This window comes from Elephantulus edwardii, unplaced genomic scaffold, assembly GCF_000299155.1.
Source record: "Elephantulus edwardii isolate Elephantulus edwardi_28Jun2011 unplaced genomic scaffold, EleEdw1.0 scaffold00216, whole genome shotgun sequence".
In the NCBI taxonomy this organism is placed as follows: domain Eukaryota; kingdom Metazoa; phylum Chordata; class Mammalia; order Macroscelidea; family Macroscelididae; genus Elephantulus; species Elephantulus edwardii.
This window is the reverse complement of record NW_006399966.1, coordinates 1,977,848-2,004,242: the sequence shown is the minus strand read 5'-3', so window position 1 is coordinate 2,004,242 and position 26,395 is coordinate 1,977,848. Positions and strand designations below refer to the sequence as shown.

The 26,395-nt window shown below is 50.1% G+C and overlaps 1 protein-coding gene across 1 annotated transcript in view; it reads left to right on the top strand.

Annotated features, from left to right (window-relative positions):
- MAPT (microtubule-associated protein tau) overlaps positions 1 to 26,395 on the top strand; it is a 57,453-nt gene that overhangs the window by 5,201 nt on the left and 25,857 nt on the right. The window contains exons 2-10 of the mRNA XM_006897871.1: positions 746 to 829; positions 3,244 to 3,318; positions 7,104 to 7,169; positions 11,131 to 11,910; positions 15,825 to 15,880; positions 18,259 to 18,456; positions 19,543 to 19,672; positions 23,963 to 24,016; positions 26,318 to 26,392. Of these exons, the coding sequence (XP_006897933.1) occupies positions 746 to 829; positions 3,244 to 3,318; positions 7,104 to 7,169; positions 11,131 to 11,910; positions 15,825 to 15,880; positions 18,259 to 18,456; positions 19,543 to 19,672; positions 23,963 to 24,016; positions 26,318 to 26,392 (1,518 nt within the window). The remainder of the gene's footprint in view (positions 1 to 745; positions 830 to 3,243; positions 3,319 to 7,103; positions 7,170 to 11,130; positions 11,911 to 15,824; positions 15,881 to 18,258; positions 18,457 to 19,542; positions 19,673 to 23,962; positions 24,017 to 26,317; positions 26,393 to 26,395) is intronic.

Genomic DNA, 26,395 nt, shown 5'->3' with positions numbered 1-26,395 from the left:
GTAAGACTTTGGTTAGGATACTGAACAAAGCATTGATAACCCATTAAATGACCAGGGAATATTGCCCCCAGTGGCCCGCTGCTTACGAGTGGAATGCACAGTAAGGTTGTGGCTGTCCACTGTGGGCCTCTCTCACCTGGCATTCTGAACATAGAGTTTTCTTGTATTCAACCACAGCTAGCATTTCAGACATCACTCACAGATGGCTGTTCCCGTACTTGGGGATCTTTCTAAGAAAAGAGTTGAATGAACTCCAGACATGCACCCAGTTGCCCATTTAGCAGAGGGCACTGGGCCTGCCCTGAGCAAATTCCTTCTCAGAGGAAGTAGTGAGATCACTGATCACTTGCCCAGGCGCCTCTTTGCCATTAATGAGAAATTGTGATCTGGGATTAATATCTCCAGTGAGGAAAGACAGGGCAGCGGGCCCAGCCACAGGTAAGCTGGCTGATCTCTGCTCTGCTGATGGTCGCTGGAACAGCCTCTGCTGAGATTGGAACCATTATTATTGCTAAAAGGCATTTTCTTCTCTCTCCCCCAATCAAATGCACATCACTGCTATCCTTTGCCCCATGGCCCTAGTGTGTGGGTGGAATTTTGTTGGATTGGGGTAGGGTCAGTCACCTCTGTGTCCACTTTGGGTGATTTTCAGCCCCTGAAGACTTTGCTCCCCAAGTACCTCCTGAGATTAAAAGGAGGGGTGGGAGAAGCAGCTGTTCTAAGGGGCTCACTGTGTGTGTTCCAGGGTCTCCCCTGCAGACCCCCGCTGATGGTGGATCTGAGGAGCCAACCTCCGAAACCTCAGCTAAGAGCACTCCGACGGCCGAAGGTGGGGCCTCCCTCCTCTCATTGCTCCATCAGACGGCTCCCTCCATGCTTCCAGCCTGTGCTTTGAGCCCATCCATGCCACCCTTCCCAGCTGCATCTGCTGCTACCTCCTGCCCTAGCCAAGAGATGTGCTCATTCTGCTTTGCAGGCCGGGAGCCAGGCTGGGGTCTGGGCCAGCTCCGTGCAGGGGTGCTGTCCACGCTGGTGCCGGTGAGGGCGCCCTCCATTGTGTCTGTCCTCTTTGGACAGCCTGACATTTCGGGCAGGGCAGCCCAACACCCACTCCCCTCAAACCACCTGTCTCATCTGTGTCATTCTTCCAGAACTCCTGCTCTTCTGTCTTGAGCCACTGGGTCTCAGAGTGGCCTTTTGACAGAGGGAAAGGAGCAGGTCACTGCATGGGCCTGAGCCTATCCTCTGGGGACAGGTCTTGATTTGCTGTCTTTCATTCTTGGGCCTGAGCTTGGCCCTAGCTCTAGACCTTCACCGTGGTCTTTTTACAGTGACATCCTTCGATGTTCATCATGAAGTTCCTGGTGTAATTCCACAAGTGTTTCTTGATCCTGATTGTGACCATTTTCTCTTGCTTCTCATCTCTGCCATCTGAGACTGAGTTTGGCAAAGATGACAGAAAACTCATTTCCTGCTGGTGTATCTCACACAAGAAGATAGCTGGATTCGGCAGTAGCTCCCCAGTGGCTGCTCGGATGCTCTTCTAATGTTGTCTTATGCAATTCTTAGCAGTTGGACTTTTGCCTCATGTGTGCAAGATGGCTGCTGCACATCCTGACATCACATCTGTCTTCAAAGCAAGTAGCCAAAAGGATTCTGACAACCAAATATCCCTTCTCCCTCCTCTCCCTTTTGAAAGCAAGCGTCCAGGCCTTGCTAAGCCAACTGCTATGTATGTCTCATTGGCTACACTGGCTCTTATGGTCAGTGATCAGCCCTGGCTACAAGAGAGGCTGAGTCATCAATTGTTTTGGCTTTTGGCTTCTTCGGTAGAAGGAACCAAGGAAGAAGAGGGTTGAGAATGATTCTTGAGTTACCAGTCTCCTGTATCTGCTTCTCTACCTCTCATTTCCCCAGGGAAAGTGTAAGATGCATTCCCAGCCCTTCTCCAGGCCCTGCCGTGACTTTGCATGCTGCCTCACAGGGTGAGAACATGGCCCCGATATCTCAAGCTTCCACGTGGGATTAATTAGAAAGAGACTGTCAGTCCCACCAATTGTTTGGTCTGTTGGTGCCTCCGTGGAGGCTGTAGCAGGCGTGGCTCTCAGCGGGAGATTCTCAGCTTGATGAGGAAGAGTATCCAGGTCCCATTCTCTCAGCTCTCCTTAGAGCAGGAGGGGCAGGCTGTTTCCTGTGGCTCTTGTTAGGACAGGTGGCCTAACACTCTGAGAAAACCCCCAAACCCCAATTTCGCACCTCATGCCAGCTCCCCTGGCAGAGTTTTCACTGCTGCCATCAACATTATTCTGGGAAAAGGATGAGGCACTGAACTTCACCATTCCCTGAGCGCAGACACTGGAGAGTTTGGGCCTCCAGCTCAGAGAGGGGCCCCTGATGAGCAGGACTCTGCCAGATGCTTTGCCTAAGACTGAGAATTAAAGGGAGCTTCACTGAACAGAGCAGACTTGGGCGCTAAGGAAACTCTAGAAGCTGGCAACTCCCATGTTTGCCAGGAGCGGCCTGGGGGTGCGCCAGGGCTTTGCTCGGGAGGAAAGCAGGTTTGGATGCGTTTGCCAACAGTAGGAGACCTATAGCCACTGCTGGTGGGAGATGGCCACCTTCACGCCTCCACTGTGGCATAGACTCATGTGTCGGCCTGGTGCTGAGTGCCTGGCTGTAACAGGGCTGGATCCATTCATTACCACAGAAGGTGGTATGGGTTCAGAGTGGCATGAGGGGCAGCAGAGCTGGAGAAACCTTGGTGATCTGGAGTCAACACTCCCATCTTACAGACGAGGAAACTGAGGCCAAGCAAGGCCAAAGGACTGGCCTCGTTATCACAGCAAAGCCACAGACTCCCAACATTACTTACCCCGAGTCCCTGCATTGTCTGAGGGCCAATTCTGTCCTCCTGGCAGGCCTTAGGATCAAACAACTCTACACCATCAGTCTTGTTTTAAAATGCCTGGGGCCATCCTCAGCAAGTCTCTTCTGCTGAAGTGTTTCCATGGGGATGGGGTGGGCATTTCATGAGCCAGTGTCACTCAGCGTACTGATGTGTTTCTCAGGGAGGTCTCAGGCAGGCCAGGCTCTGAACCCTGCTTTACGGGGTTGCTTTTGTGCATGTGGCTGAGTTCCCCTTTCCTTCCCCTCCCGCACTGCACTGCCCGGCATAAGAAGCAAGGGTGAGTGCTTGGCGGGGCTTGTCCCACCTCCTCTCAGGTGACTCTTGGCGGTTTCCAGATGTGACAGCGCCCCTAGTGGATGAGAGAACACCTGGCGAGCAGCCCCCCTCCGAGATCCCAGAAGGAACCACAGGTGAGGGTGACTCCCTGGAGAGAGTCAATGATACTGACCGTGGAGGCCTCTTCTGGGTGCCCTGGCTGATGGGGTGCACATTGGGGTTATCCAAGTCTCCAGGCTTGGCAGGATTGTGGGCAGGACACCAACTTCTGCAAATGTTGGCTTGTGAGGGACTTGATGCCCTAATGCACTGTTGGTTCTGTGGCCGGTCAACCAGCCTTCGGAGGATGTGGGGCCTTTTTGAATCTCCTCTCTCAGTAAGTGAATCAATCCAGAAGGTTCCAGAAGATTTTCTGAGAACGGCTGAGGTGGCACACTCATGTTGTCTTCATACTTGAGATCAGTCCACTCTCCTGCTGGGACACTGTCCAGCACCAGGGTCGCCTCCCAAGGGGTGGGTATCCTCCAGGAACTCTGAGCAGGTAGCAGACTCCAGATGCCCAAGGACCTGTTTGAGGATCTGAAATGATCCCTGAGGAACAGCACCTGATAAAGTCTCGTACCCCCTTCTGGGCCTATGTCACATTGATAAACAGAACCACACAGAGCAGGCATGACAAGACTCTTCTGTCAGCACAGATGACAGGGAGTTCGTCACATAGTCACTGACCAGAAATAGTACTCGACTGGGGCCTGTTGGGCCACCCCGGAGCTGCACAGGCCAGGCTGAGGGTGCTGCGGGCAGGCCTTCATCCTTGAACACTCGCTGTCACTCCCTGCATGTCATCTCATAATAAGGGTTCTAACGTGATTCAGAAGGTGCCCGTCACTCTGCAGAAAGTACACAGAAGTATTCTGTACAGAAGTCCACCACCAGCGGAAAGCAGGAAAATGTTCCTGGTCAGGAGTTGGTCATTCCTCCTCCATGTGACGTGTTCCAGGGCTCTGCGTCCTGAGGACACCTACTGCAGAGTCGGGGCAGCATACTCCCCAGTTCCTTCCACGCACATCTCTGCTTTGTTCGCTAATAAGGCCTTCTGAGCTGGGTGGAGAGGACTTTCTCAAAGCCAGACAGGGCCTCATCCTCCAATGGGAAGAGCATGTAAAGGCTGTGGAAACAGACCCATGGGGTGAAAGCATGAGTCACTTTCTTTTTTTTTCTTTTCTTTTTTTTTTGACCCCCACTGGTCCTTTGTCATTTATTCAGTGGTGGAAATTCGCCTGGCCAGGATGACAAGTCTAGCTAACTCTGGATTTTCAGTGGCTCTGAGGAAATAAAAAGTATTTTGGTCTCCGTGAGTCATAAAGCATAGTCGGGGATGCACCTCAGAACGTCCAGTCCCACGTCGCTGTCCAGGCTCCTGGCCTCCCTCAGAGCTGCAGCGAACGTCAAGGCTGGAGGGGGCTGTGGGAGGGAAAGGGGGAAAAGCCTGGATGCCCACAGGTGGAGCTGGCTTCATTCTCTCTCCACTTAATAAAGTTGACTCCTTTCTTTCCTGGCAACTATTTTTTTTTTTCATTTTCCAGATTCTTCTACTCATCCGTCCTTCACCATCTCCAGTTTATCCTCTTCTGCAGAAGCCCTTACCAATTTCTTCTCTTCTCCCTCTCACCTCCACCCTTCTGAGGTCTGCTTTCTCCTGTGGGTAGGCCTCCTGGGCCTGATCCAACTCTTCTTAGTCTGAGTCTTGGGAAAGGTGCAGACATTCGTTGCCCAAAGGAACGCTGGGTGCACACCGGACGGCCGAGCTATAGAACTCATTTAGCTATGCAGTCTGTCATCCTCTAGTTTCTCTTCTCGTCCAGATGGAATCTTAGAGCAATCTTCCGAGTCACCTCACCACAGAGCACACGCCTGCAGCTCTCCAGGTGGTGCTCTGAAATGAAGATGGGAGGTGGCCATACCCCCAGCCCTAGTGAAGGAGGATGCTCACAGTAACAAGCCACCGTCTCCAAAGAAACACCTTCCCCGCCACCTTCTCAACTCCCCACGTCCTCGATGTGGCAGGAGGTCTCAGGCTTGTGTAGACATTTATTAAGCTTGGATGATATAGACCTAACTTTGGTATATCCTCTCTACTGTGTCTTGGATTGTCCTATGAAACTTCCAGTATAGTACCTAATTAGGGGTGCACTGTGACTGACCCCCTCCTGCTTAGGTGAACATGGCACCCTCTTGGGTCCTTATAAAATATCCTTCCAGGTCACAGAGAACCCTGTGGCATGATGGGACCACTGCCGAGCATGCTTCCAACCTGGGGTTCCTCTGGACGTCTCCTGTGCTAGGTCAGGGGGAGTTGGGGATGCCGCTGACCCTGCTCTCAGATTCATGACCAGGAGTTTGGTACTGTGTGTTGGCACACGGAAGCAGAGTCTCCATGGTGGTGACATTGTCCCAGAATGTTCCCTTGTGCCATCTAACGCCATTAACCTAAGCCTGCCTTCCATCACTTTGTCAGAAACAAACTCAGATCGAGTGTCCCCCTCAGAGCTGTGCCTTTGTGTCAGTCCACCCTGTTGTCATGGAGCTGTCATCATTGGGCCATGCAGGCAGCACAGTGTCTTGGCTCTGGGAACCCAAGGGGTGCATATGAGTCGGTGGGTAGTGGGCTTCCTGAGCCCTCAGCGGGCCCTCTTCCACTCTTGCCTCAGCTGCCTGCAATAGCCAACGAGTTGAGTCTTTATGAAGCTATGATGTAGCCATCAGGAAATCAGGGAATTTCCTTTTCTCTCATCCCAGTTCTCCATGCTGGCTTGTGTGGGCCAATGGCAGTAACTCTGTTTCTGCTGCTTTTGATGGCAAAATTCAGTCATTACCAGTGTCTCAGAAGAGAGAAGACAAACGGACTGTTCTCAGAGGTGGTAGCCCTCTCTCTGTCACTGCCTACCAGGGCATCTTGGTTCTTCTGGTGTCATGAGGCTGCATGTCCACAAATGACCATGGACATTTGTCCTGTGTCCTAAACTCTTTCTTCAGGACAATTGTTTTTATTTTATGATAACAATATCTGGATATTTCACAATGCAAAAATTGACATTCACAGTATTTAGCCTATTTGTTGTGGTACTATTATTGTGGTCAGTCTTCTTTGTTTTGGGTGAATGGTGATTCCCTATTGAGGAGCCCAAGACATCCCAAAAGTTTCTTTCCTCCATCCAACCAAGTAGCATAGGTTCTGGGTTAATATGTTTAAAGGAAATTGTCCAGTCATTTAGAGAAAAAAAAACTCAGCAGGTTTTGGGCATCAACCATATATATGCCAGGCACTTTGTTCAACATATTCCCACAAATTATCTTATTAACCCTCACCACTTTCCAAGATGTAGCCATATCATCATCTTGGCATTCTAGGTGGGGGAAAAAAAATCAAGCCAGGTTAAGTAAATGGTGGAGTGTTGGTTTGAACTTTGCCTGCCTGGCTTCAAAACCTATGCGTTATACTTCCCTGACCCTGTCCTTCCTCCTCAGCATGCTGGCTGGACTAAGGTGTCGCACATAGCTTGGACATAGCTCCCATGGCAACGAATCAGCCTCAGACTGCTTCTTTGACCTCACGTCTCTGTGCAGCATTGTTGAATTTGGAGTTCAGGGCCTTGGACCCACTCTTGAGAAGACTTTCCCCACTATATCACACTCACCTGTAGTTATGTGGCTTTCATGTGCTTTGTTTTGTGAACATTTTTCATCACCATCCCCAACAACAGCATTGTCAGAGAAGCCCAAGGGTAGTACAGGACCAGGGCATGTGCTTTTCAAGAATGTTTAAGGAGGAAATGCCAGTAGGTACAGAGAGCTTGGTTTCTAGCAAACACTAACAGTCTCTGGTTTTATCTCCTTCATTTGCTGATACATAAACTAGCTGAAGAAGCAGGTATTGGAGACACCCCTAACCTGGAGGACCAAGCTGCCGGACATGTGACTCAAGGTCAGTGGATTAGAATTTTCTGTCATGATTTGCAGAGTGGGGAAGAAAGGGATGGAAACATTCAACTTAACTCTATCCTGAAAAGGAGATTTGGGCCTGGAGCTTAAATCATAGGATCAAGCCCAGGAGATTTAAGGAGATCCAGTCTTGTCTATAGTGCCATATAGGTGGAGAAAGAACTCTAACACCATTTCTAAGCCTTCCCTGGGGTGTTTAGTATCCTGGAAGGAGAGTAGGCCTTGGAGTGAATGTTCACTAGAACTTTATGATGGGGACTTTGCCTGTAGCTGCCCTCTGGCCTATCCCAGGAGCAGCCACCCTGTCACCACTCAGCTATTTCCTTTTGAACTTTTCTTCTGTGCCAACTTCAAACCTCACATGATTGTCTTCTCAGGGCTCAGAATGGCTATGTTCAAGAAAAAGCAGCTTTCTATAATCATCATAAATAGTTCAAGAACCTAAGTTTAAAAGTCTGGTGATTACTTCTTTTAAGAGATGGCAACCTCTGATATAGATGCGGTGTGGGCTGGGTTGGTTTTCTAGCATTTGCTGGGGGGAGTGAAGTGTATAATGTGGAAGCTCCTAGATTATGAAAGAGCTGGAGAGAGGATGCACTTTTCTCTAGAACCTGTTGATATTGGGCACCTCCATTGGCATGAGCTGGTTTGGGGTAGAGTGTTTTGGTGACATAATGGTTAAGCTCTGAGCTGTTAATAGAATAGTTATGTTTTTAACCCACTCAACCGGTCCATGGGAGAGAGACTGATCTTTCTCTCAAGGAAATCCTATAGGGACATTCTCCTCTGTCACATGAGGTTGCTACGAGTTGGAACCAACTCCGTGGCACTCACTCATCAACACTTGGTCCTGGAGAAGCATCTCATTGAGGGGACTTTGAGGGTTGACATTCCTGTTCACAGAGGGCTTCTCCATACCTCAGGCTAATGTTTCTCATCTTAGATGGCCTGGAAAGGCATGCTTTTGTTATTAGGCAGATGGAGCCTCAAAAAATAATAGTAGAAGAAGAATGTAAAAGAAAAAAAAAAAGAATGTAAAAGGAGAGGGCCTGGTCTGAACCTTGAGGCTTGCTTCTTCTGGGTCATGTTTGATTTGGGGTTTGAGTTTTGCTTAGATGAAATTGATAAAGTATAAGGACCCCTGGTGGCACTGCAGCTGAGTGCTTACTGGTTAACCCAGAGTTCAGCAGTTTGAGTCTACCCACCACTCTGAGCAAGAAGTGCTGCCACCTGGTTCTGTGGTGGTTTAGCCTTGGAAGGCTCCCGGGTCTACTCTGTCCTCTAGGGTCACTATGAGTGAGAATTGACTTGACAGCAACAAGGTTGATTTTGGGGGAGAGTAAAACAGACCCTCTGGAAGTGGTCATTTGCTTCCATAAAAATACATGGACTTGGGGTTTTTTCGGCAGGTTTGTTTCAGACTGCGTCTGTATGTCTCTAAAGCATAATTCACTCAAAGAAGCAATCAGGCCAGCTTATTTTCTGAAACTATTTTCTTTTGTGCTCACAGAACTGTTCACATTTTTAGACAGCGTGCCATAATTGTGTAGGTATAGTGATGGGGAAATTACCACCTGATCAAGAAACGGGCCGTGGTTTCTACTTCTAATCCCAGCGCCAATATCAGTGCCTTGATGGAACCACAGGTCCAAAGCCACGTGTCGTTCCTCAGCTAAGTCCCAGCACACTGGTCATTTGTTTGCAAGACACTTTGTCAGAGACCTGCAGTCTGTCAGCGTTAGGAAGAGATGTGTAAACAAAAATACAGTTTTTAGATACTTTCTGCAGGAGAAAAGACATCTTTGGCAGTGTTTATTTTGTACCTAAAAGAGAAAAATATCTCCCAGGAGGGAGATGCAGAATTCAGAAAATAAAACTATACAGGTCCCTGGATGGTGCAAATGGTAATATCTAACCAAAAAACTGCAGAGCCTTGGAGGAAAGGTGGTGTGCTTCCCAAACCCAGTCAGTCAAAGCTCTAGGAGGTATAGATACACATGGCATTGTCATGAATCCATATCTATTCAATAACAACCATTTTTGGTGGGTTTTTGTTTCTTTAAGAGCTAGGGAAAGCTCTACCTATACCCAGTTTACACCAAGAATTAACCTTTCTTCTCCAAGTATCACAGGGCCAGGCTCTCAGAGGCGCAGTGTTGTACACCATTTCCAGACTCCTGAGGCCCCCTTATTTGCCCCGATATGTGGCTACCTTCAGGTTGCCCCTTCCCAAGTGACTGATCTGTGTAGTATTAATACTTGCTAAGTGCTTTGTCTTAGCCTGGAAAACGGACAGAATATTCTCCCAGCTTGCCTCCTGCCTCCTGCCCCCAGGAGTATAACTGGGTTCATCTTAAATTCCTTGATGATCAATACACACACACAAACACACACACAGAGCACGGTCATATAGTGATGACTTGACATCTCCTAGTACAATTTCAAAATACAATACCATTCCAGTCAAGAGCAATTTCTAGGAAGCTCTGAAAGGAGGCTTTTCTAGAAGCCATTGGAGATCTAGGCGCCTCCTGCCCACTATCTAGCAGGTCCAGGGCCTCTGTCTGTTGAGCTGACTGACAAGGAGTCATAACACAAAGGTTTGTTGTGTTTTTGGGTTTTTTTCCTATTGACCGTACCTGGTTCAGGGCTCTCTGTTGTTCGGTGGTTCTTCCTGGCATTTGACCAGGAGCCCACAGTCACTACAAGAAAGCAGAAGCCAGTATTTATAAAGCAGTCAGCATGTGTGTGTACAGACATGGTGAATTCCCCACCTCCCCCCCTCACATCATCTAAACCTCTCAGTCTTTGTGGGCTGTAGTCTTGTTTTGGGAGAGTTAGGAGTTAGGCGACTCTGTGAGCTATTTGAAGGGCTGGAACTTAAAAAAAAATTATATTCATAATAAAAGAATAGGAAAAATAAAGCATGGCATTCCCCTATTGTTAATCCACACAAATATACCAGAAGACAAGGTGTGTCCCCCAGATAACCTGGGTTTGTATGCTGCAAATTATGTGGATTAATCTAGATTAAATCCAGAGTTCAACAGAGCTGCCAGTGCCATTATTATTCAGAATCCTGTACAGCCACATAGTCTACCCCATCTAAAGCGAAAGAGTCAGCCACAACCAATGACTTTGATAAGTCCAAATTGTGTTTATAAGAACCCAGGGTGGGCCCATTAGTGAAATAAAGAGCAAATCCTGATGATCCTGATTTGTGTTTTCCAAGATGAGCCAGGCATAGATTTAAAGTGTGGTTTCACTTGTGAAGAGGAAAATATTGAGGAAGAAGGGAGGGCCCCCTCGCCAAACCCAAGTCAGGCTCCATCCAGGAGCCAGAATCCTCGCGGCCTCACATTCCCGCTCCTAAACTCTGTACCCAGTGGGTTAAACAGAGTCCACCTTGGCATAGGCTGGCATAGTCAGTGCCAACCAGAGCCTTCCCATAGGCAGAGGAACAGCCCCCACTCCGGAGAAGGCCTCAGAGGGTACCAGGTTCAAGCCCCTCTTGTACAGATGACAAAACCAGAAAGCAGGGGTGTGCACCCAGGTTCACCCGGCAAGCTGTAGGCAGACAGACCAAGAGAGCTTTCATGCCGAGCAAATAAACACAGCCAGGAAGAACCAGGCGTGTGTACCCCTTTTCCTTCATAGGGTGGGCAGGAGATGCTGTTCAGATTTCCTTTTCTCATTTCAATAGTGATGTTCCCTCCCTTGAACAATTAATGCACCTTTGCTAACCTTTTGCACCACTGCCTCTTCAAAACCAGAGGAGTTAAGAGTTCCAGCCCAGCTGTGGGAGGTACCTGAGGGGCTGAGTCAGAGCCAGCCTGGAAGCAGAGAAGCTTCTGGGGGCTGGGGGCTGCCTCCCACGGAGGAACACCCCAGAGCCGTGGCACCCATGGCCTCTCGCCTTTCTCCGCATCCCCCCATGTTCTCAGATCATCCTGCAACAGGAGGCCCTTTGGAGCCCCACCAGGAGTGGGGACAGAAGCCCACTTCCCCCTGGGATCAGCTGCAGCCCGAGAGTATCAAGGCTGTCCCTGAAGACGACCTCGGCGAGCCCACCGACCTAGGGAGCCTGGGTCTCACTCAGCAGCTGGGGTTCCACAGGCCTGAAGGCCCCCAAGAGGCCCAGCCAGGGACAGAGCCCAAGGACACAGAGAGAGGCTCCTGCGGCCTCGAGCGGCTGAAGCCCCAGCTTTTGGAAGACCTGCTCCTGGTGGGGCCCCCTCTGAAGGAGGAGAGGCTGGGGGGTGAGAAGGAGGTGGACGAAGACCGCGACATCGATGAGTCCTCGCCCCAGGACTCCTCTCCTTCCCAGATCTCCCCAAATCCACAGATCCCCCCAACCCCAGCTGGGCAGGCCCCGCAGACAGTGTTCAGAGAAGCCACTGGTCTCCCCGGGTTCCCAGCCGAGGACACCACCGTCATCCCAGGCACTCTCAACCCCGAAGCGTCCAGCACAGGGCCAGCAGCCGAGGGCCACGACGGGCCCCCCGAGTTCACCTTCCAAGTGGAAATCAAAACCAAGGAATCGGGGTGCTCGAGGCTGGATGTGGAAGGGCCTGCACTTCCAGGGAGCCCTGGAGAAGAGCAGGTGACCAGTGGCCCCTCTGCAGGGCAGGACACTCTGGAGGCCCACGTTCCAGAACCTTCTGAAAAGCAGCGTGTGGCTGGCCAGCCGGTGAGGCCCGTCAGCCGGGTGCCTCAACTCAAAGGTCTGTGTCTCGAGCTCCCTCGCACTTCCCCGGGGACCTCCCGAGCCCCCCAGGCCGCGGGCACTGAGCTTGCTGCCCTGCCTCGGCCCCCACCGCTTCCGAGGGTCCCAGGACAGCACTACGCCCGCCGCCCACCAGGAGGCGCCGCTCGCGCTCCTCTCACGCTTGCCCGCCTTTGCATGCCGCCACCGCCCTGCCCGGTGCTTCCTGCCCTGTCCACTCGACCAGCCTCAGAGGTCAGCCCATCAGCCCATGGGAGGTTGGTGGGCTGCACTCGTCATAGAGAAAACACGTCTCACTTCTGAGGCCTTAGCCATTGTCTAGGGAGCTCTGGTGGCCTAGTGATAAGAAGCTGCGCTGCCAACCTGAAGGCACGCGGTTCGAATCCACCAGCTGCTCCGTGGAAGAAGGATGGACAGTCTCCCCTTGTGCAATCTACTGCCTCTGAAAAACCCCCTGGAGGGTCAGCTGTAAGTCATTTCTGGCTCAGAGGTGCACAACAATAACAGATCAGTGTCTAAGGAGTCCTGGCGGCATAGTGGTAACGTGGCAGGCTGCACTATCAAAGATCAGTGGTTCAAATGCACCAGTGACTTCGCAGAGGAAGAGGAGCAGTCTCTTCCCAGGAAGATGTGTAACCTCAAAAACCCAATGGAAGATCCCCACGAGTTGGACTTGAGATGGGTTTGGGTTTATTCCTTATTTAGAATCATCGCAGCCCTCCCAAGGGGGCAGCATGAGCCCCACTTGGCAAATGAGGCAGATAAGACTCTGAAGGACAATTTGTCAGAAGGGATGGTGCCAAGTTTGGAATCTGGGTAGGTCAGCTGTGGAAGGCACATTCTTTCCTGTGCCTTGGAGCCTTCTAGAAGATACTGGGCTGTTCCATAGCAGCAAGCAGGTGCAGAGGGCACCCATGGGCCTCTTGTGATGTATTCGGTGTCAGTGGACAACACATCCACACAAAGTTGCAAAGTGTCCGAGAGCCCAAGTTGAGTTAACGGCTCCCGCCTCCCACCCCCACCTCACTCACTCTGCCTTGTGAATAAGAAATGATAAACAGCAGGAGGAGGGGGGAGAAGTGCTTAATAGAACTAGAATCCTCTTGTCCAAGGCACTCCCTTCTCCCAGTGGCGGAGCCCCAGCCTCCTTCAGGGCCTAAAGAGGTGGGCAAGGAGATTTCTCAGTTTCCACCAGGGGTGGGATAGCTTCTGAGTGAGTCCGTACACTGGGACCTTTAATATTGTTAGAATGATTTGCAAGGCCCGGAAATTGATGCTACTAAGCTCTCCAATGGAATCATCTGTTAAATGCAGATTCAATTTTACGTGTCAAAAACTTTGAAGCCTATATTTACATTTAAGGCTGGAAAAGAAGTTTCTATGCTCTATTTTAAAATAGACTACCTTCCAAAATATGAGAGGACAAATAACTAACTTAACAGTGTATTACTGATGTTCTATTGAAGACTTGCCCTTTGAATTGGCCTAGATGTGTCAAAAGGAAAACTAAGCCCATGGCCCAGTAAGGTTATTGCAAACAAGCTAGACAGATTTAAACTGGTTTTGCCAGTGCAGGACTTGTCAGAGCCTTTAATGAGCTCATGTATGGTTTTTGGGGTTGTTTTAATAATTTTAATGAACATTTACAGAGATTTTGGATTTCCATTCATTCATTGCTGCACTTCTCTCCCTGCCCAGCCCTCCTCCCCGCACCCCCACTGCCCAGTTCGCTCCTCTTTTGTAAAAGTAAAAGAAACACTCCCTTCCTGGTACACAATTCCCCCGCACCCCTCCCACTGCCCCAAGTACATTCTACTGTGCAACCTTAATTGTGAACTCTTGTGATAACCATAATACCCTATCATATATCACTTTTAAATTATTCACTCCCTCATCTGTTTCAGTGCAGTATACACAATTTATCCAGTTTTTCTCAGTCTTACCCCAACCCTTATATCAGTCCCATTTTACAGCAGTGGCACCATGCAGTATTTGTCCTTTTGCGACTGAGATATTTCACTCAGCATAATGTCCTCCAGGCTCACCCATTTTGAATAATATTGCATGAGTTCCTTGTTTTTCAATGCAGCATAGTATTCCATTGTGTGAATATACCACAGCTTCTCTATCCATTCGTTTGTTGATGGGCCTCGTATGTTTTGACAAGCTAAGAATAGATAGTCCCTGGAATTCATTTGACATTTCCCACTATCGTCTGGAAGAAGGCCTTGTTCAGTGGTTCCCTAATTTAGGAAATACACATCTATCAGATACTTCTGTTGTAAGATGGACAGTGCTGGCTGATTTGAGTAAAGGAAGGAGTATGTGAGTCAAATCCACTTGGGATCCTTGTCAAAATGCCAATTACTGGGCCCCAGCTTGGGCTTCCAGAATCAGTCTCGGATGAACTCAGGGATCTATTTCCAGGTGCAATGGCTTTGTAATCAAGTCTGAAAAGTTTTGGGCTGAATAAGACAACTGGTCATTCCAGAAGTCTCAACTATAAGTAGCCAGGATTCCAGGGGTGGCATTCACTTCCTAAACAACATGCCTCTGGAAACTCTGTGAACTTTGATAAAAGTCAATAGTTGTAGAAGGGCTTCAGGCCTTTTGTTCATAGGGTCACTATGAGTCATGCTCGACTGAAAGGCAATCAATAACAACAACAGGATAAGCACCAAGGGTCCCCAGTGTGCTTGGGAATATGATACGGGAACCAGGGAAGAAAATTGGTTATTAATTTACATCAATAAAGGAAGCAAAGAGGTGACGCTGGCAGGGGAGTTGAGTGGGTGGCTTTCACAGGCGTGTGGCTTCCACACCCAGAAACCATCACTAGTTCCGTTCCTTCAACCCAGACGTTATCTGTAGGGTATTTCCTGGTAATTTGGTTATAGCTAGGTTTTAGCAATGTGATACAGAGATTTGGGGAAATGGCAATGATTCGTCCCCTTCCAAGGAGCCCTGGTGATGCAGTGGCTACTGACAAAATCATCAACCGCTTGGACTCACTTAATCATTCCAAAGGAAAGGCCTGACAGTTTGCTTCCATAAAGATTGCAGTCAAAACTGTACCTGGCAGTTCTACTATGTCACACAGCGTCACTCTGAGTTAGAAGTCACTTAATGACACCTAACAAGAGACCCCCGCCAAGACCTGTAGGTGAGAAGACCAGGCTGTGACAGGCCCAGCTGAGAGCAGTGGGCCCGGGACTGGTGACTGAAGTCCCAATTCATGGAGGATGCTCTGGGGCTGCGGCCGGCAACAGGACGAGAAGACGTCTCAACCAGCCAGCCTCACCTGTCCTGGTGGCCAGTGAGGGCAGGGACCCAGAGGTGGTTCCTCTCAATCCCCAAAAGGCCTAGAGCATAAGCAGCCTGTTTGGGAACTCAGCCACTCTGAATGGGGTGACAGTCGGAGCAGAAGGGTACCTTCAGGACAACCAGAGCCTGGCTGAGTCGTGTCACCCCTGCACTGGGCTTCCTTGGCTACCCTCCTTGGAATGGAGTGGTCCTGGGTGCGTGAGGTGACCCTGACAGAGCTGGACGGTACTGAGGACTGCAATGTGAAGCTGGTCTCACCTTCCCCGGACAGCACCCTTGTCAGCCTTGGCCCACAGGAGTCGCCGCATCCCTGCTGCATGTCCCCTCCCTCAGCCAGCCTGCTGACCCCTCTCACCAGGTGGCTCCGAGCAATAACCCTGGCTTGCTGTGTTGATATTGAAAATGTGAGAGCTAACAGATGCCAGGGGCGAGAACACCAAGCGGTTCCTTCACCCAAGAGCATGCTAAAAGAAACACGAAACACGCGGCCCTGAGCTGAGAGAACGGCACCTCTGTGTCAGGCCTCTGGCGTGTCTGGGAACTGTGACTGTGGGGTGTAATGTGTCTTCTCATTTTCTATCTTCTCAGCTCGCATGGTCACTAAAAGCAAGGACGGGACTGGAAATGATGACAGAAGAGCGAAGGTAAGAGGTTGGAGCCCTGGAGCTCTCCGATGCAGGCCGGGTTCTTCTAGAAGCCACTTGATGCTTTGCTGTCTGAATTACTTCTCACGAGTAATGTGCATGGAGCGATTATCACTAGAGTACAGCTGACATTTTAAAGGGTTTTGTGTTTTTGTACAAACTTTTAAAACTTCCAGCATATGCCCATCCTTATCTTCATTCCAGGTAAGGGCCCCTAGCAGGCTGATGCTCCGAAGACCCATTTAATTACCATAGTTTAAACGAGACTTTCGTATGAAGTTTTGTATTCATTTTCTGCAATAAAATTTGTGGGTTTTGTATATCTTATGCTTTCCGCTACAGACTTAGGCTCACTAAGTATATATATATTCATAGGAGACATAGAAAACAGCACTTAAGCAGGGAATGAGAAAATGTAGACAAAATGTTCTCTCCAGCCCAACGTGGAATGTTCCAGAAGAGTTCTGGGGGATGTCTTATGAAGAAGGCTGTGAAGAGAATATAAATGAGAGTTTGTGAGTTAAGGATTGGAAATGATACTCCAAGGAGGAAGAATAACATAAAGAAAAAAAACCCTGGATACATAAAAATCAACACATGTTCTAAAACTATAAGCAGATTGGCTTGCTTGAATCTGAGCTCCGTTTGGGAACTGACTTGAAATTAAAAAGATATTGGAGGAAGGAAAACTTGATATACAGTTTAAATACTGAGTTAAGAAGTCTGGTGGTTCACAGTATCTTGAAGTTATGCCCAAGAGCTGGATAGCATATGCCCCAGTTGTCAGGCCAACTGAGGAAGCGTGGACGAGGTTGGCCGGCTTGTCCCAACCCCACATCCAGAGTGAGGACTCCTGAGGTGATTTATTCCCCATTGATTCATAAATTCTCCCCGTTGGTTCATAAATTCTCCCTGAAGCATCTACGGTTTAACCAAGACTGAGGGCCCTGATTGTTTCTCTGAGAGAGAATGTCCTCTGAGGGTTGGGCATTACATGTTGAAGGCCACTTCTTCAAGTGACCAACTCTGTACTGAGTCAAGGGCAGCCCCGCTGAGATGCTGCCTCAGCAGCTGAGGGTCTGCAGGGCCTTCGCTCTGTTCTGGAAACCTGGAGCAGCACAGTAGCTTCTTGTCAATCATGATGTGCATTTAGTGCGTCATGGGAGGGAGTTCCTGCCTCATTCATTCATTTATTCAGCACTCACACATCATGGCCCCTAGTGGGCCTCTCTCTCTTGGAGTTGCTCACAGCCCAGAGAAGTTTCTGATTTATTCTAAACTGCAGCTCTCCCACCCTCAGATCTCCCTTTTCATCGGTCCCAGCCTGTGTCTCTCCCTTCTCCCCCATCCTGGGGTCCACCTCACCACAGCTGACCTCAGGAAGGCCCTCAGCCAGGAATCCAAGGGACAGTGAAGCTTCCAGTCTGCTCTGAAATGGATGCCCTCCCTGGGACACCTCCAGACTTAGCTTCTCTGTCTTATTCCTAACGGTGTGTCCCTGCCCACTCTCCTCCATGAAAGGCCCCCACGCTAGTCAGCATCCCACACAGGCAATTCGTTCAAACCGCAGAGTCAGCCGCCACCCATCAGATGTCCTCTTTAGAACTGGACAGGTCCCTCTCTGAGGGCATCCAGGCCAGTGGCCCCTTGTCCCACTCACATGATTTCCTTTTATGGAATGTGTTCAAGAATTAATATTGGCCAGATTAAGATTCAACAGATAGTATTAAGATTAGTTTTCCTTGAAACTTTAAAAAGAAAGCAAGCATACACAAATGTATGTGAGAGAGAGAGATAAAGGGAGAGAGATGGAGAGAGAGGTGGAGAGACGGAGAGAGTGGGGGGAATGAGAGAGAGAGAGAATTGGTATCAGACAGAATCTTGAAGGCTTGGTACAGGCACAATCCTGAGTTGATTTATGGGCTCATCTGGGGTCAGTGATGGCCACATGAGCGTTTTTCCCTTGGAACTGAGTAGAAATTGGGGCTCTTCTGCCCCAGCACAGATTGAGGATGCTTTCTCAAGAAACATCCTACGTATCACGTAGACTTGTTGGGCATGAACCACCCTTAAATCAGCGGTCTCCAAATGATTGTGTTAAACCTTTAATCCATCACTCATTCATCCTCTGCTCCTAAAAGTTCTGTCATGTGCACACCGTATGGCGTGCATCAGATACTGGATTTGGCATCCTAGATGTTAAATACTGATGAATTCTGGCTTGCACAGTGGGGCGCATCCATGATCCGGCTTGGAGACCCCTGTTTTAAACCATTGCCTGCTTTATTTATTTCTTTAAAGTCACTGTCCTTTTTCAGTTTGTTCCCCTCCCCAATGTGCTGACTTTTCTTTTGATTTTATTTATGTTTATGTTTAAGACATCCACACCTTCCTCTGCTAGAACCCTGAAAAATAGGCCTTGCCTTAGCCCCAAACGCCCCACTCCTGGTAGCTCAGACCCTTTGATCAAACCCTCCAGCCCTGCTGCGTGCCCAGAGCCATCTTCCTCTCCTAAACACGCCTCATCTGTCACACCCCGAACGCGCAGTTCTGGAACAAAGGAGATGAGCCTCAAGGTAAGGACGCCACCTGTGGAAACCACCAGGCTACACCCATGTGCTTTGCAAATGTGGGTTATTTTAGCCCCAGAGACCTTTCTCCAGAGGAGCCCTTTTATAGCAGTACCATGAAGTTAGCTTTCTAGTTGAGCAGGGGAAAAGGAGGCTCAGAGCCAAACGTCTTGGCTCCCTTTGGCCCCTCATAGCAGCAGCCCGTAAGGGACCCGGATGTGAAAATGAGAATCCACTCTCTGGATTCCTTTGTCCCTTCCTGACTTTGCATCTGGGAGCACTTCTGAGTCGCCTCTGTTTGGGCTGGACAACCCCATTGTTCCCCAGCACAGCCCCCCTCACCTGCCCCCAGGTCATGCCTCATGAACCGAACCATCGCATGGTCCTTGGTGAATGTCAGTTTCTTTTTGAGTTTGTGTTATGTCTAAAGGTCATCGACCCATTAACCAAACCCAACAACTGGTCATGTCCAGTAGTCTGCTTGTGCCAACACGCTCTCTCAACCTTGAGTTAGTCTGTTAACTGATGGTGGATGATTATCTGCCAAGGGCTCTTAGTGCACGTGAGTTACGTGTTGTTGAAGCCTTTGGTTGCCTAGAGAAGAACACAAGAACCTAGCTCTGTTTAGCACTCTTAGTCAAGTTCAGCGGTGTTTCCAGAGACCAAGTGCCTCCAGGGAAACACACCACAGATCAAATAAACCCATAATTAGAGCCAGAAAAATCACTGTCCACAGAGGCATGGCCCAGTGAGGGTCTGCTCACTGATCAACGCCAAGAGGAGAGATAATGAAGCAAATCATTTTTACAAGCTGTGGTGCCCTTTTGAATACATTAGCACAACTCATGCTGATAACTAATATAAACAATTCCTCAAGGGGAAAATTAGTTATCTTTTCACTTGGGGGGCTATTCACTTTGTGTGCCCAGCAGAGCTTTGAGTGGTAGAAGGCATTTTATTCCCTCCAGTAGGCAAAGGGTCAGTCCTAGTCTTAGCCTTCTTTTGAGTCAAGGGACGCGTATGGGGCTGGTATCGACTCACTGAAACGTGTCCCCATCGTAAAAACACAGTGTATCCTGGTTTGGTTTGCAGGGGTCAGATAAAACTGGTACGAAGATCGCCACACCCCGGGGAGCTGCCCCTCCAGGCCAGAAAGGTTCAGCCAATGCCACCAGGATTCCAGCGAAAACCACGCCCTCCCCAAAGACACCGCCTGGCACTGGTAAGAACATGGTTCCATGCGGTCCACTCCGAGGAGGCTTTTCATAGGTACTTCTTAGTCGTCACCTGAAAACCCACTGAGTCAATCCCATCTTATGGTAACCCCTTGTGTTACACAGTAGGGCTACAGCACAGCGTTTTCCTGTTATAATCTTTATAGAAGTAAATCTCCAAAATCACGCTTGGCCTTTCTTCCACAGTCTCACTGGGTGGGTTCAAACCACCAACCTTTAGGAGACTGTGAAACAGTATCATGAGGGGGTGGTTTCTGAACTCCACTAACTCCATAAGAGGAGAGTGTCCTCGTGCACATCAACAGCCCAGAGCCAATGCCTACGAGGTCAGACACCCCACAACTTCCATCAATTCTACCACCAGAAGGCCTCGCCGAGTTCTGCTAATCTGCTGCGAGGGCCCCACTACTCACAGACAAGTCTCACAGTAAATAAGATTTATTAGGGGAGGTAGCTCAGGTGGAAACAGGATACAACTTTTCAGTCAGGGGAGCCCCTCGAGCATACAGGCTGGTCCTCTGAGCTTCAGCCTCTCAGCTTTTGGGCCGGTGTTACAAAGCTCTTGCAGTCTGACCGGTAGGACGTCTCTCCCAGGCTCTGGCTCCCTGGGGTGGTCCGGCTCAGTTCTGCATCAGTCAGTCTGTGGTTCTCCATCAGCAGCTGCCGTGTCTGGTCCAGTCTAGGTCTCTTGTCTAGGGGCGGAATCTCTGGCCCAGAATCATCCCCATACTCTCTGCCTCTTCTTTCTTGATAGTAGAGAGATTCCAGTCTTCAGCTTCTGAACTCGTTCACATTAAGCCTGTCGGGTGGCAAAACCAACCTAATTAGCATGTTCCCACCCTAAAAGGTGGGATTTACTTTCTTTACATTCTATAGCAGCCGTTGGAGTCGCAGACGCCCTATCTGTGTTTAGTCCTATCCAGCCATGTGATCAAAGTCAAAGCCAGTGGCTAGAAAAACCACATTGGATGACCCGCTAAAGCACAGTTGGGGGTTGGTGGCAAATGGTCTGTGGCCCTCAGGGACATATCCCGCCTCTGACGGCCCCTGAAATCAGCAGCCTTGCATCTTACTAAACACACTGCAGTGTTTGTTTTCCTTTTCATCCGGTTGGCAATTTTTCGAGGTAGAGATTAAACCCTCACTTTTTATCAATGAAGACATTGAGACTCTGAGCGTTTCCATGGCCAGATCTAATTAGCTTGTTGGAAAGGTGAGGAAAATGCAGTCCTAAGACCAGTAAGTCGTAGGAAAAGGCCTTCTCTGGGCTTCTCTGACCCCAAGTCAGGGCCTCTGGGATGACTCCCACTTTGAGGTGGCTTAAGTTCCCAGATGAGAGGGTGGCCACAGCACAGCAGTGGGGATAGGTCACCGTGGACGACCTCACACTGGACGTGGCCCCTGGCAGCTTAACTTGCTGAGAATGGAGGGATCCTATGAAAAAACACTTGAAGATCTTCACTAAGCAGTGCACACTCTGTTCCCCTGGGCTTCCACAAGTGCAAAGCAGTCAGGGTGTCAGTCTAGCTGTCTGGCTTCCAGTGGTGCTGGAAAGAACACCAAGTGGTAAACCAGTTACCACTGATTCTCACTCATGGTGACCCCAAGTGTTTCAGAGTAGAACTGGGCACATGGGGTTTTAAGTGGTTGATGTCTTAACACTCAATAGTCAAGTCTTTCTCCTGAGGTACCTGCGGGTGCACTTGAACATCCAACCTTGAAAGGCTGGCAGTGGAGTGTGTTAACCTCTTATACCAGCCTCCAGGTAAGATCAGTCACCCTCTGTGAAGATGAGGAACAGCCAAGCTGACCCCCTTGCCCCTGAGCCCCCTCAACAACCTGTCCCCCAGCTGCTGGGCTTCGATGCTGTGTGTCCCTGGGGTGTCTGGCTCCAGGAAGGTGTTCAGGAGTCTGTGGGGCTAACAAGGTACTCAGGAGGGCTGTGGGTATGTGAGCTGGCTGTGGTGAGGTCTGGGCCTATTCCATGGTGCCTCAGCCTCTCATTGGCCAGCGGTGGTCACTCAAAGCCCTGGGTTGCATGCTGCTGGTTTGGCGGGGCTGTTGGGCCCACAAGTGCAGTAGTAGTGGGGCCTGCCAGGAGAGCTGCTCCTGAAGGCGTGTGGTTTTATTTTCTCTCCAGTGTCTTTTCTAATGCAGTTAATACATGATATCTAAGGGAACAAACAGGTCGGTCTTGGAGAGGGTGAAAACAGGCCTGGAGGCAAGGATATTGAGGCTTTGGGCACATACTTTGGGCACATGGCCAGCAGGGACCAGACCTTGGAGAGGGACATCATGCTTGGAAGGGTGGAAAGACAGTGCAGTAGAGGAAGACTCAGGATGAGATGGATTGATTCAGTGGCTGGAGAGATGAGCTTAGGTCTGCCGGAGACAATGAGACTGGCTCAGGATCCGGCAAGGTTCAGAGCTAACGTACACGGGATATGAGTCCCAGGCGACTCGATGGCACACATCAACAACAAAGGGAACCAGTGTGTTGCAAGGGGATTTTATTTACAGTTGCAAATACATTTGTTTGGTTTTGTTTAATCTTGTTTCGGTTTTCACCTGACTCTTACTCTTCATTTGAAATAGGGATAACACTTTTCACCCTTTTTCTTTTTAAATTTTATTGTGATAAAATATATACTGCCTAGTGGAAAGAAGCTGCGCTGTAATTCCAAGAGCACGCAGTTCGAGTCCACCAGCTGCTCCATTGGGGGAGAATGGGCCATCTCCTCCTGTGCGATTAACTTCCTCTGAAAATATGCCAGAGAGTCAGCTGTGGGTCGGTTCCAACTAGATTGTACACAACAACAACAACAACAACACTTTGTTGTGCATCACAGGACTGCATTTTTTCACCAACAAAAGGTTTGATGGTTAAGTTAGACCCTGTTGGCATCTCTTGGCGCCATTTCCCAGCAGCATGTGCTCCTTCACGCCTCTGTCACAACGTAGTCATTCTCACACGCTTTCCAACTTCTTTATTGTGCTGTTTGCACACTTAGTAGATCCTGAAACCCAAATCCCACAGCTGTCAAGTTGATTTCAACCCGTGGCAGCCACCCATCGGGTTTCCAAGGCTGTAAATCTTTACCTCATTTTTCTCCCTTGGATCAGCTAGTGGATTTTAACCACCAGCCTTTTGATTAACAGACCTAACAGGCCACCAGGGTTCCTTTACCAGGCTACAGTATAGTGTAAATATCAGTTTCCTGGGTGGTGGTGTTGTTTTTGTGTATCATCAAGTCTGAGCCACCACATAGCTGACCCTCCAGCAGGTTTTCAGACACAGTAAATCTCACAGAAGACTGGCCAGCCTTCTCCCACAGAGCAGATGGTGGATTCTAACCCTGTGCCTTTGGGATTGCAGCACAGCTCGTTACCACTAGGCCACCAGAGCTCCCTTCTCTGTGCCCTAGGAAACCAAAAGTAATTCATGACACTCACTTGGAGAGGGAATCATGCTTGGGAGGGTGGAAGGACAGCACAGGATGAGATGGATTGACTCAGTGACTGTGGTAATGGGGGTAGCTGTGTCAGAGACAATAAGGTTGGCTCAGGATAGAGCAGGGTTCAGAGCTGTTGTACATATGGTTGTTATAATGGCACATAACAACACCACCACTGTATTGCATGCTTACTTCATCTCGGTGGTCCAGAACCACGCCCGCCGTAGTTCCGGGGTGTACCTGGAAAACAAAACATTTGGTGTTTCAGCGACTTCACGTGCCCAGTGCAGTGACATTCAGAACGTCCATTGTGCGTGCAGCCATCACAGCACTGCTGTTTCCAATTTATCTTCTCACCTTAACTAAAACTCAATACCCCTTCAGGTGTAACTTCCCACTCCCCCTCCCCCCCCCCTAAGCTTTGGCCTCAGTTCACTGGCCTTGGGATCATCCAGTGATCTGAGTCTCTGTGTCTCCCTCTTCCACTCTGCATAACGCTTTCACATCATGGCATTTCTCTTTATGGATAAAATTCTGTCATGTGAATAGGCCACATTGTGTGCCTCTGTTTGTCTTGAGGGGCATCTGAGGTGTTTCCACCTTTTGGCTCCTGTGGTCTTGTCTTCTCTGCTCTCCCCTCCCACCACGTCGTTTCTTCTCCCGTGGGCCCCGCTCCCTGCCTGGCTCACCAGGGCCAGGCCTTGTGTGGCTGGCCACCGCCACTGCCACCAGCACATGCAGAGGCCCTCCGTGAGGCCTGGTGTCAGCTTGATTTTAATGAGACTTTCTGTGAATTTTTTTCTTTCTTTCTTTCTTTTTAAGCTTCTAAGAAAGTTCAGAGAAAACCACCCCCTGGAGGGGAAAAATTGGAGCGAGGTAATTCCCAGCCTGCTTCTCCCCACAGGGGAGGCCCCTTTGTGTGTGTTATATAGCCTGTCGGCTTTTGCAAGCTGGGAGTGCCTGCTTCTGAAATGTAGGTTCCCCACGGAGCCCGAAGGAGCAGCCAGAATTCCTGCTCTCCTCGCAGGTGTGGTTTGTACAGATGCTGCAGACGGTCCCTAATACCACATGTGCTCACTAACTCTGGGTCAAGGGCCTGGCCAAGGGCTCGTGGGGCGGAAATGGGGACTGCATGTTGATCACTGTGACCTTGGGGGTTTGGATTGATCCTAACCAAGGCTTTCTCGTGTGTATTCATTACTGGGGCTGCTATAACAAAGAGGGTGCTGGCAGGAAGGGCAGAAACCAAACGTCCCACTTCCAAAGGAAAGAAGTCTGAAGTCAGGGTGTCCGAAGGGCCATCTTCTTTCCAGCGGCTCGAGGAGGGCAAGGTCCCCACTGTCCCCCAGCCTCCAGTAGTCTGAGTGTTCTCTGTTTGTTCCTCACTCATTTGCCTCCATCTGCCAGTGGCTGTCTTCTTTGCCATCTCTCCTCTTTATTAAGGACCCCTACCCCCACCCCACTCCACCTATGACCTCATCCTAAATGATGACATCTGCAGAGACCCTGTTTCCAAATGTGTTCACATTGTCAGGCACAGGGGCTTAAGCCTTTAAAAGATCTTTGGGGGAATTTCCCATCAGAAATTCCCACTGGCCTTGAGTAAGCCTCCATCCTGAGTGGGAGATGTGCTGGATGCCTCACTGTGACTGCATCCCGTCTTCCAGACAGAACCCTGTGGGGTACTCACACCCTCCCCATTTTCCAGATGAGAAGGCAAGAGGTTAAGTGACACCCTTGTCAATCAGGTGATACAGAAAGGGTTTGAAGCCATCACGACACCCCCAGGCCAGTGTGTGCCACCTGCCGAGGCCAAAATAAGGGCCAAGAACAAAGGCAGACACAGTGGAGAAAGCCTGCCATTCGTCCCTTGGGAATACCCAGTAGACATGGAAGACCTGGTAGACATGCAAGTTCAAACGTTCAAACCACGAGGCTCAGTATCCACCCTACAGGAGAAGTGGACTCTGTGCAGAGAGCAGGCCCTTCTCCAGATGGAGGTCCAGCAGCTCCACATTTATTATAGGTGGTTTTGGACCGTGGGAAGCTCAGAGGTCACCAGTGAAACTCGATGCGCAGGCTTTCTGAGCCAGCCCAGCATCTAGTCCAGCTGTTCTCACTTGAATGTGCCCCCCCGGAGTCCCCGCCGTTTTGGAGAAAACTCGTGTTGTAGGCCCCTCCACTGGAGATGCCGATGTAACCAGTGTGACCCCCGCAGGATCATAATAGAGATGTGGGGAGGGGCAGAGGACGCCCCGAGGAGTACGTGCCATTGCAGCGCAGACTCCCCAGCCTCCCTGGCAGCGTGGCACCGGCACTGTGCTTAGCAGGGTGTGTGGGTATTTGTCTGCACTGGCACAGAGGAAGGAAGCTCCCGGGGAGGGGACAGCAGGGCCAGACACAACGACATTAAACAGTGTGGCCTGTCTGGAGACAGTTACTTAACTCATGGAGCAGGCAGGCAGGCCCTCCTGGACCAGCACCAAAAGAGGGGACAGGGTGTCTGATCAGGGGTCCAGCAGGGAAGGGGCCTTGAACTGTCTGAACAGTGACAATGCCCTGTGGGTAAGCTGTGGGGGCAGTGAGGGGCGCCTTTCTTCTGGAACCAGCATTCTGAGTAAAGGCAGCTTAGATCGGCTGGAGTTCACAGAGTCACTGCCTGGAGCTTCCCTCCCGGGGTGTATCATTGCTGTGTGCCCTCTGTCGGAACAGACTCATAAATAAGCTTGCAGTGGGTTTTCAGAGCCTGTAAATCGATTGCATGGAAGGAGCATCTGGTGAATTCGAACCACCTGCCTTTGGGTTGGCAGCACAACTCCTTCCCATTAAGTCACCAGAGGTCCTCGGTTGTATCCTTAACTTCGGAGTCCCTGAGGGCCCTGAGGTCAGAGAGGGGAAGCAGCTCACCCAAGACCCCTCGGCTCGTTCAGCCCTCCCCGATCCCAGGGCCCTGGGCTGGGCCGTCTTGACGAAGGGAGGCCCTTGATGAACTCTCTAGCGTTCCTGGAAAACGGGGTGTCTCAGTTGCTAAGCAGCACGGCAGGGAGGAGGGAGTCCTCCAGGCCCTTCTCCTGCGGCTGCTCCCCCTGCTTGTCTGGCCCCGACTCTGCACGCGGGTCTGAGAGGCCCTCATAACTGCCGCTCCCTGAATCCTGACCTCACTCCCTTCCTTCCCAGGTGAACCTGGAAAGTCGGGGGACCGCAGTGGCTACAGCAGCCCCGGCTCCCCGGGGACCCCTGGCAGCCGCTCCCGCA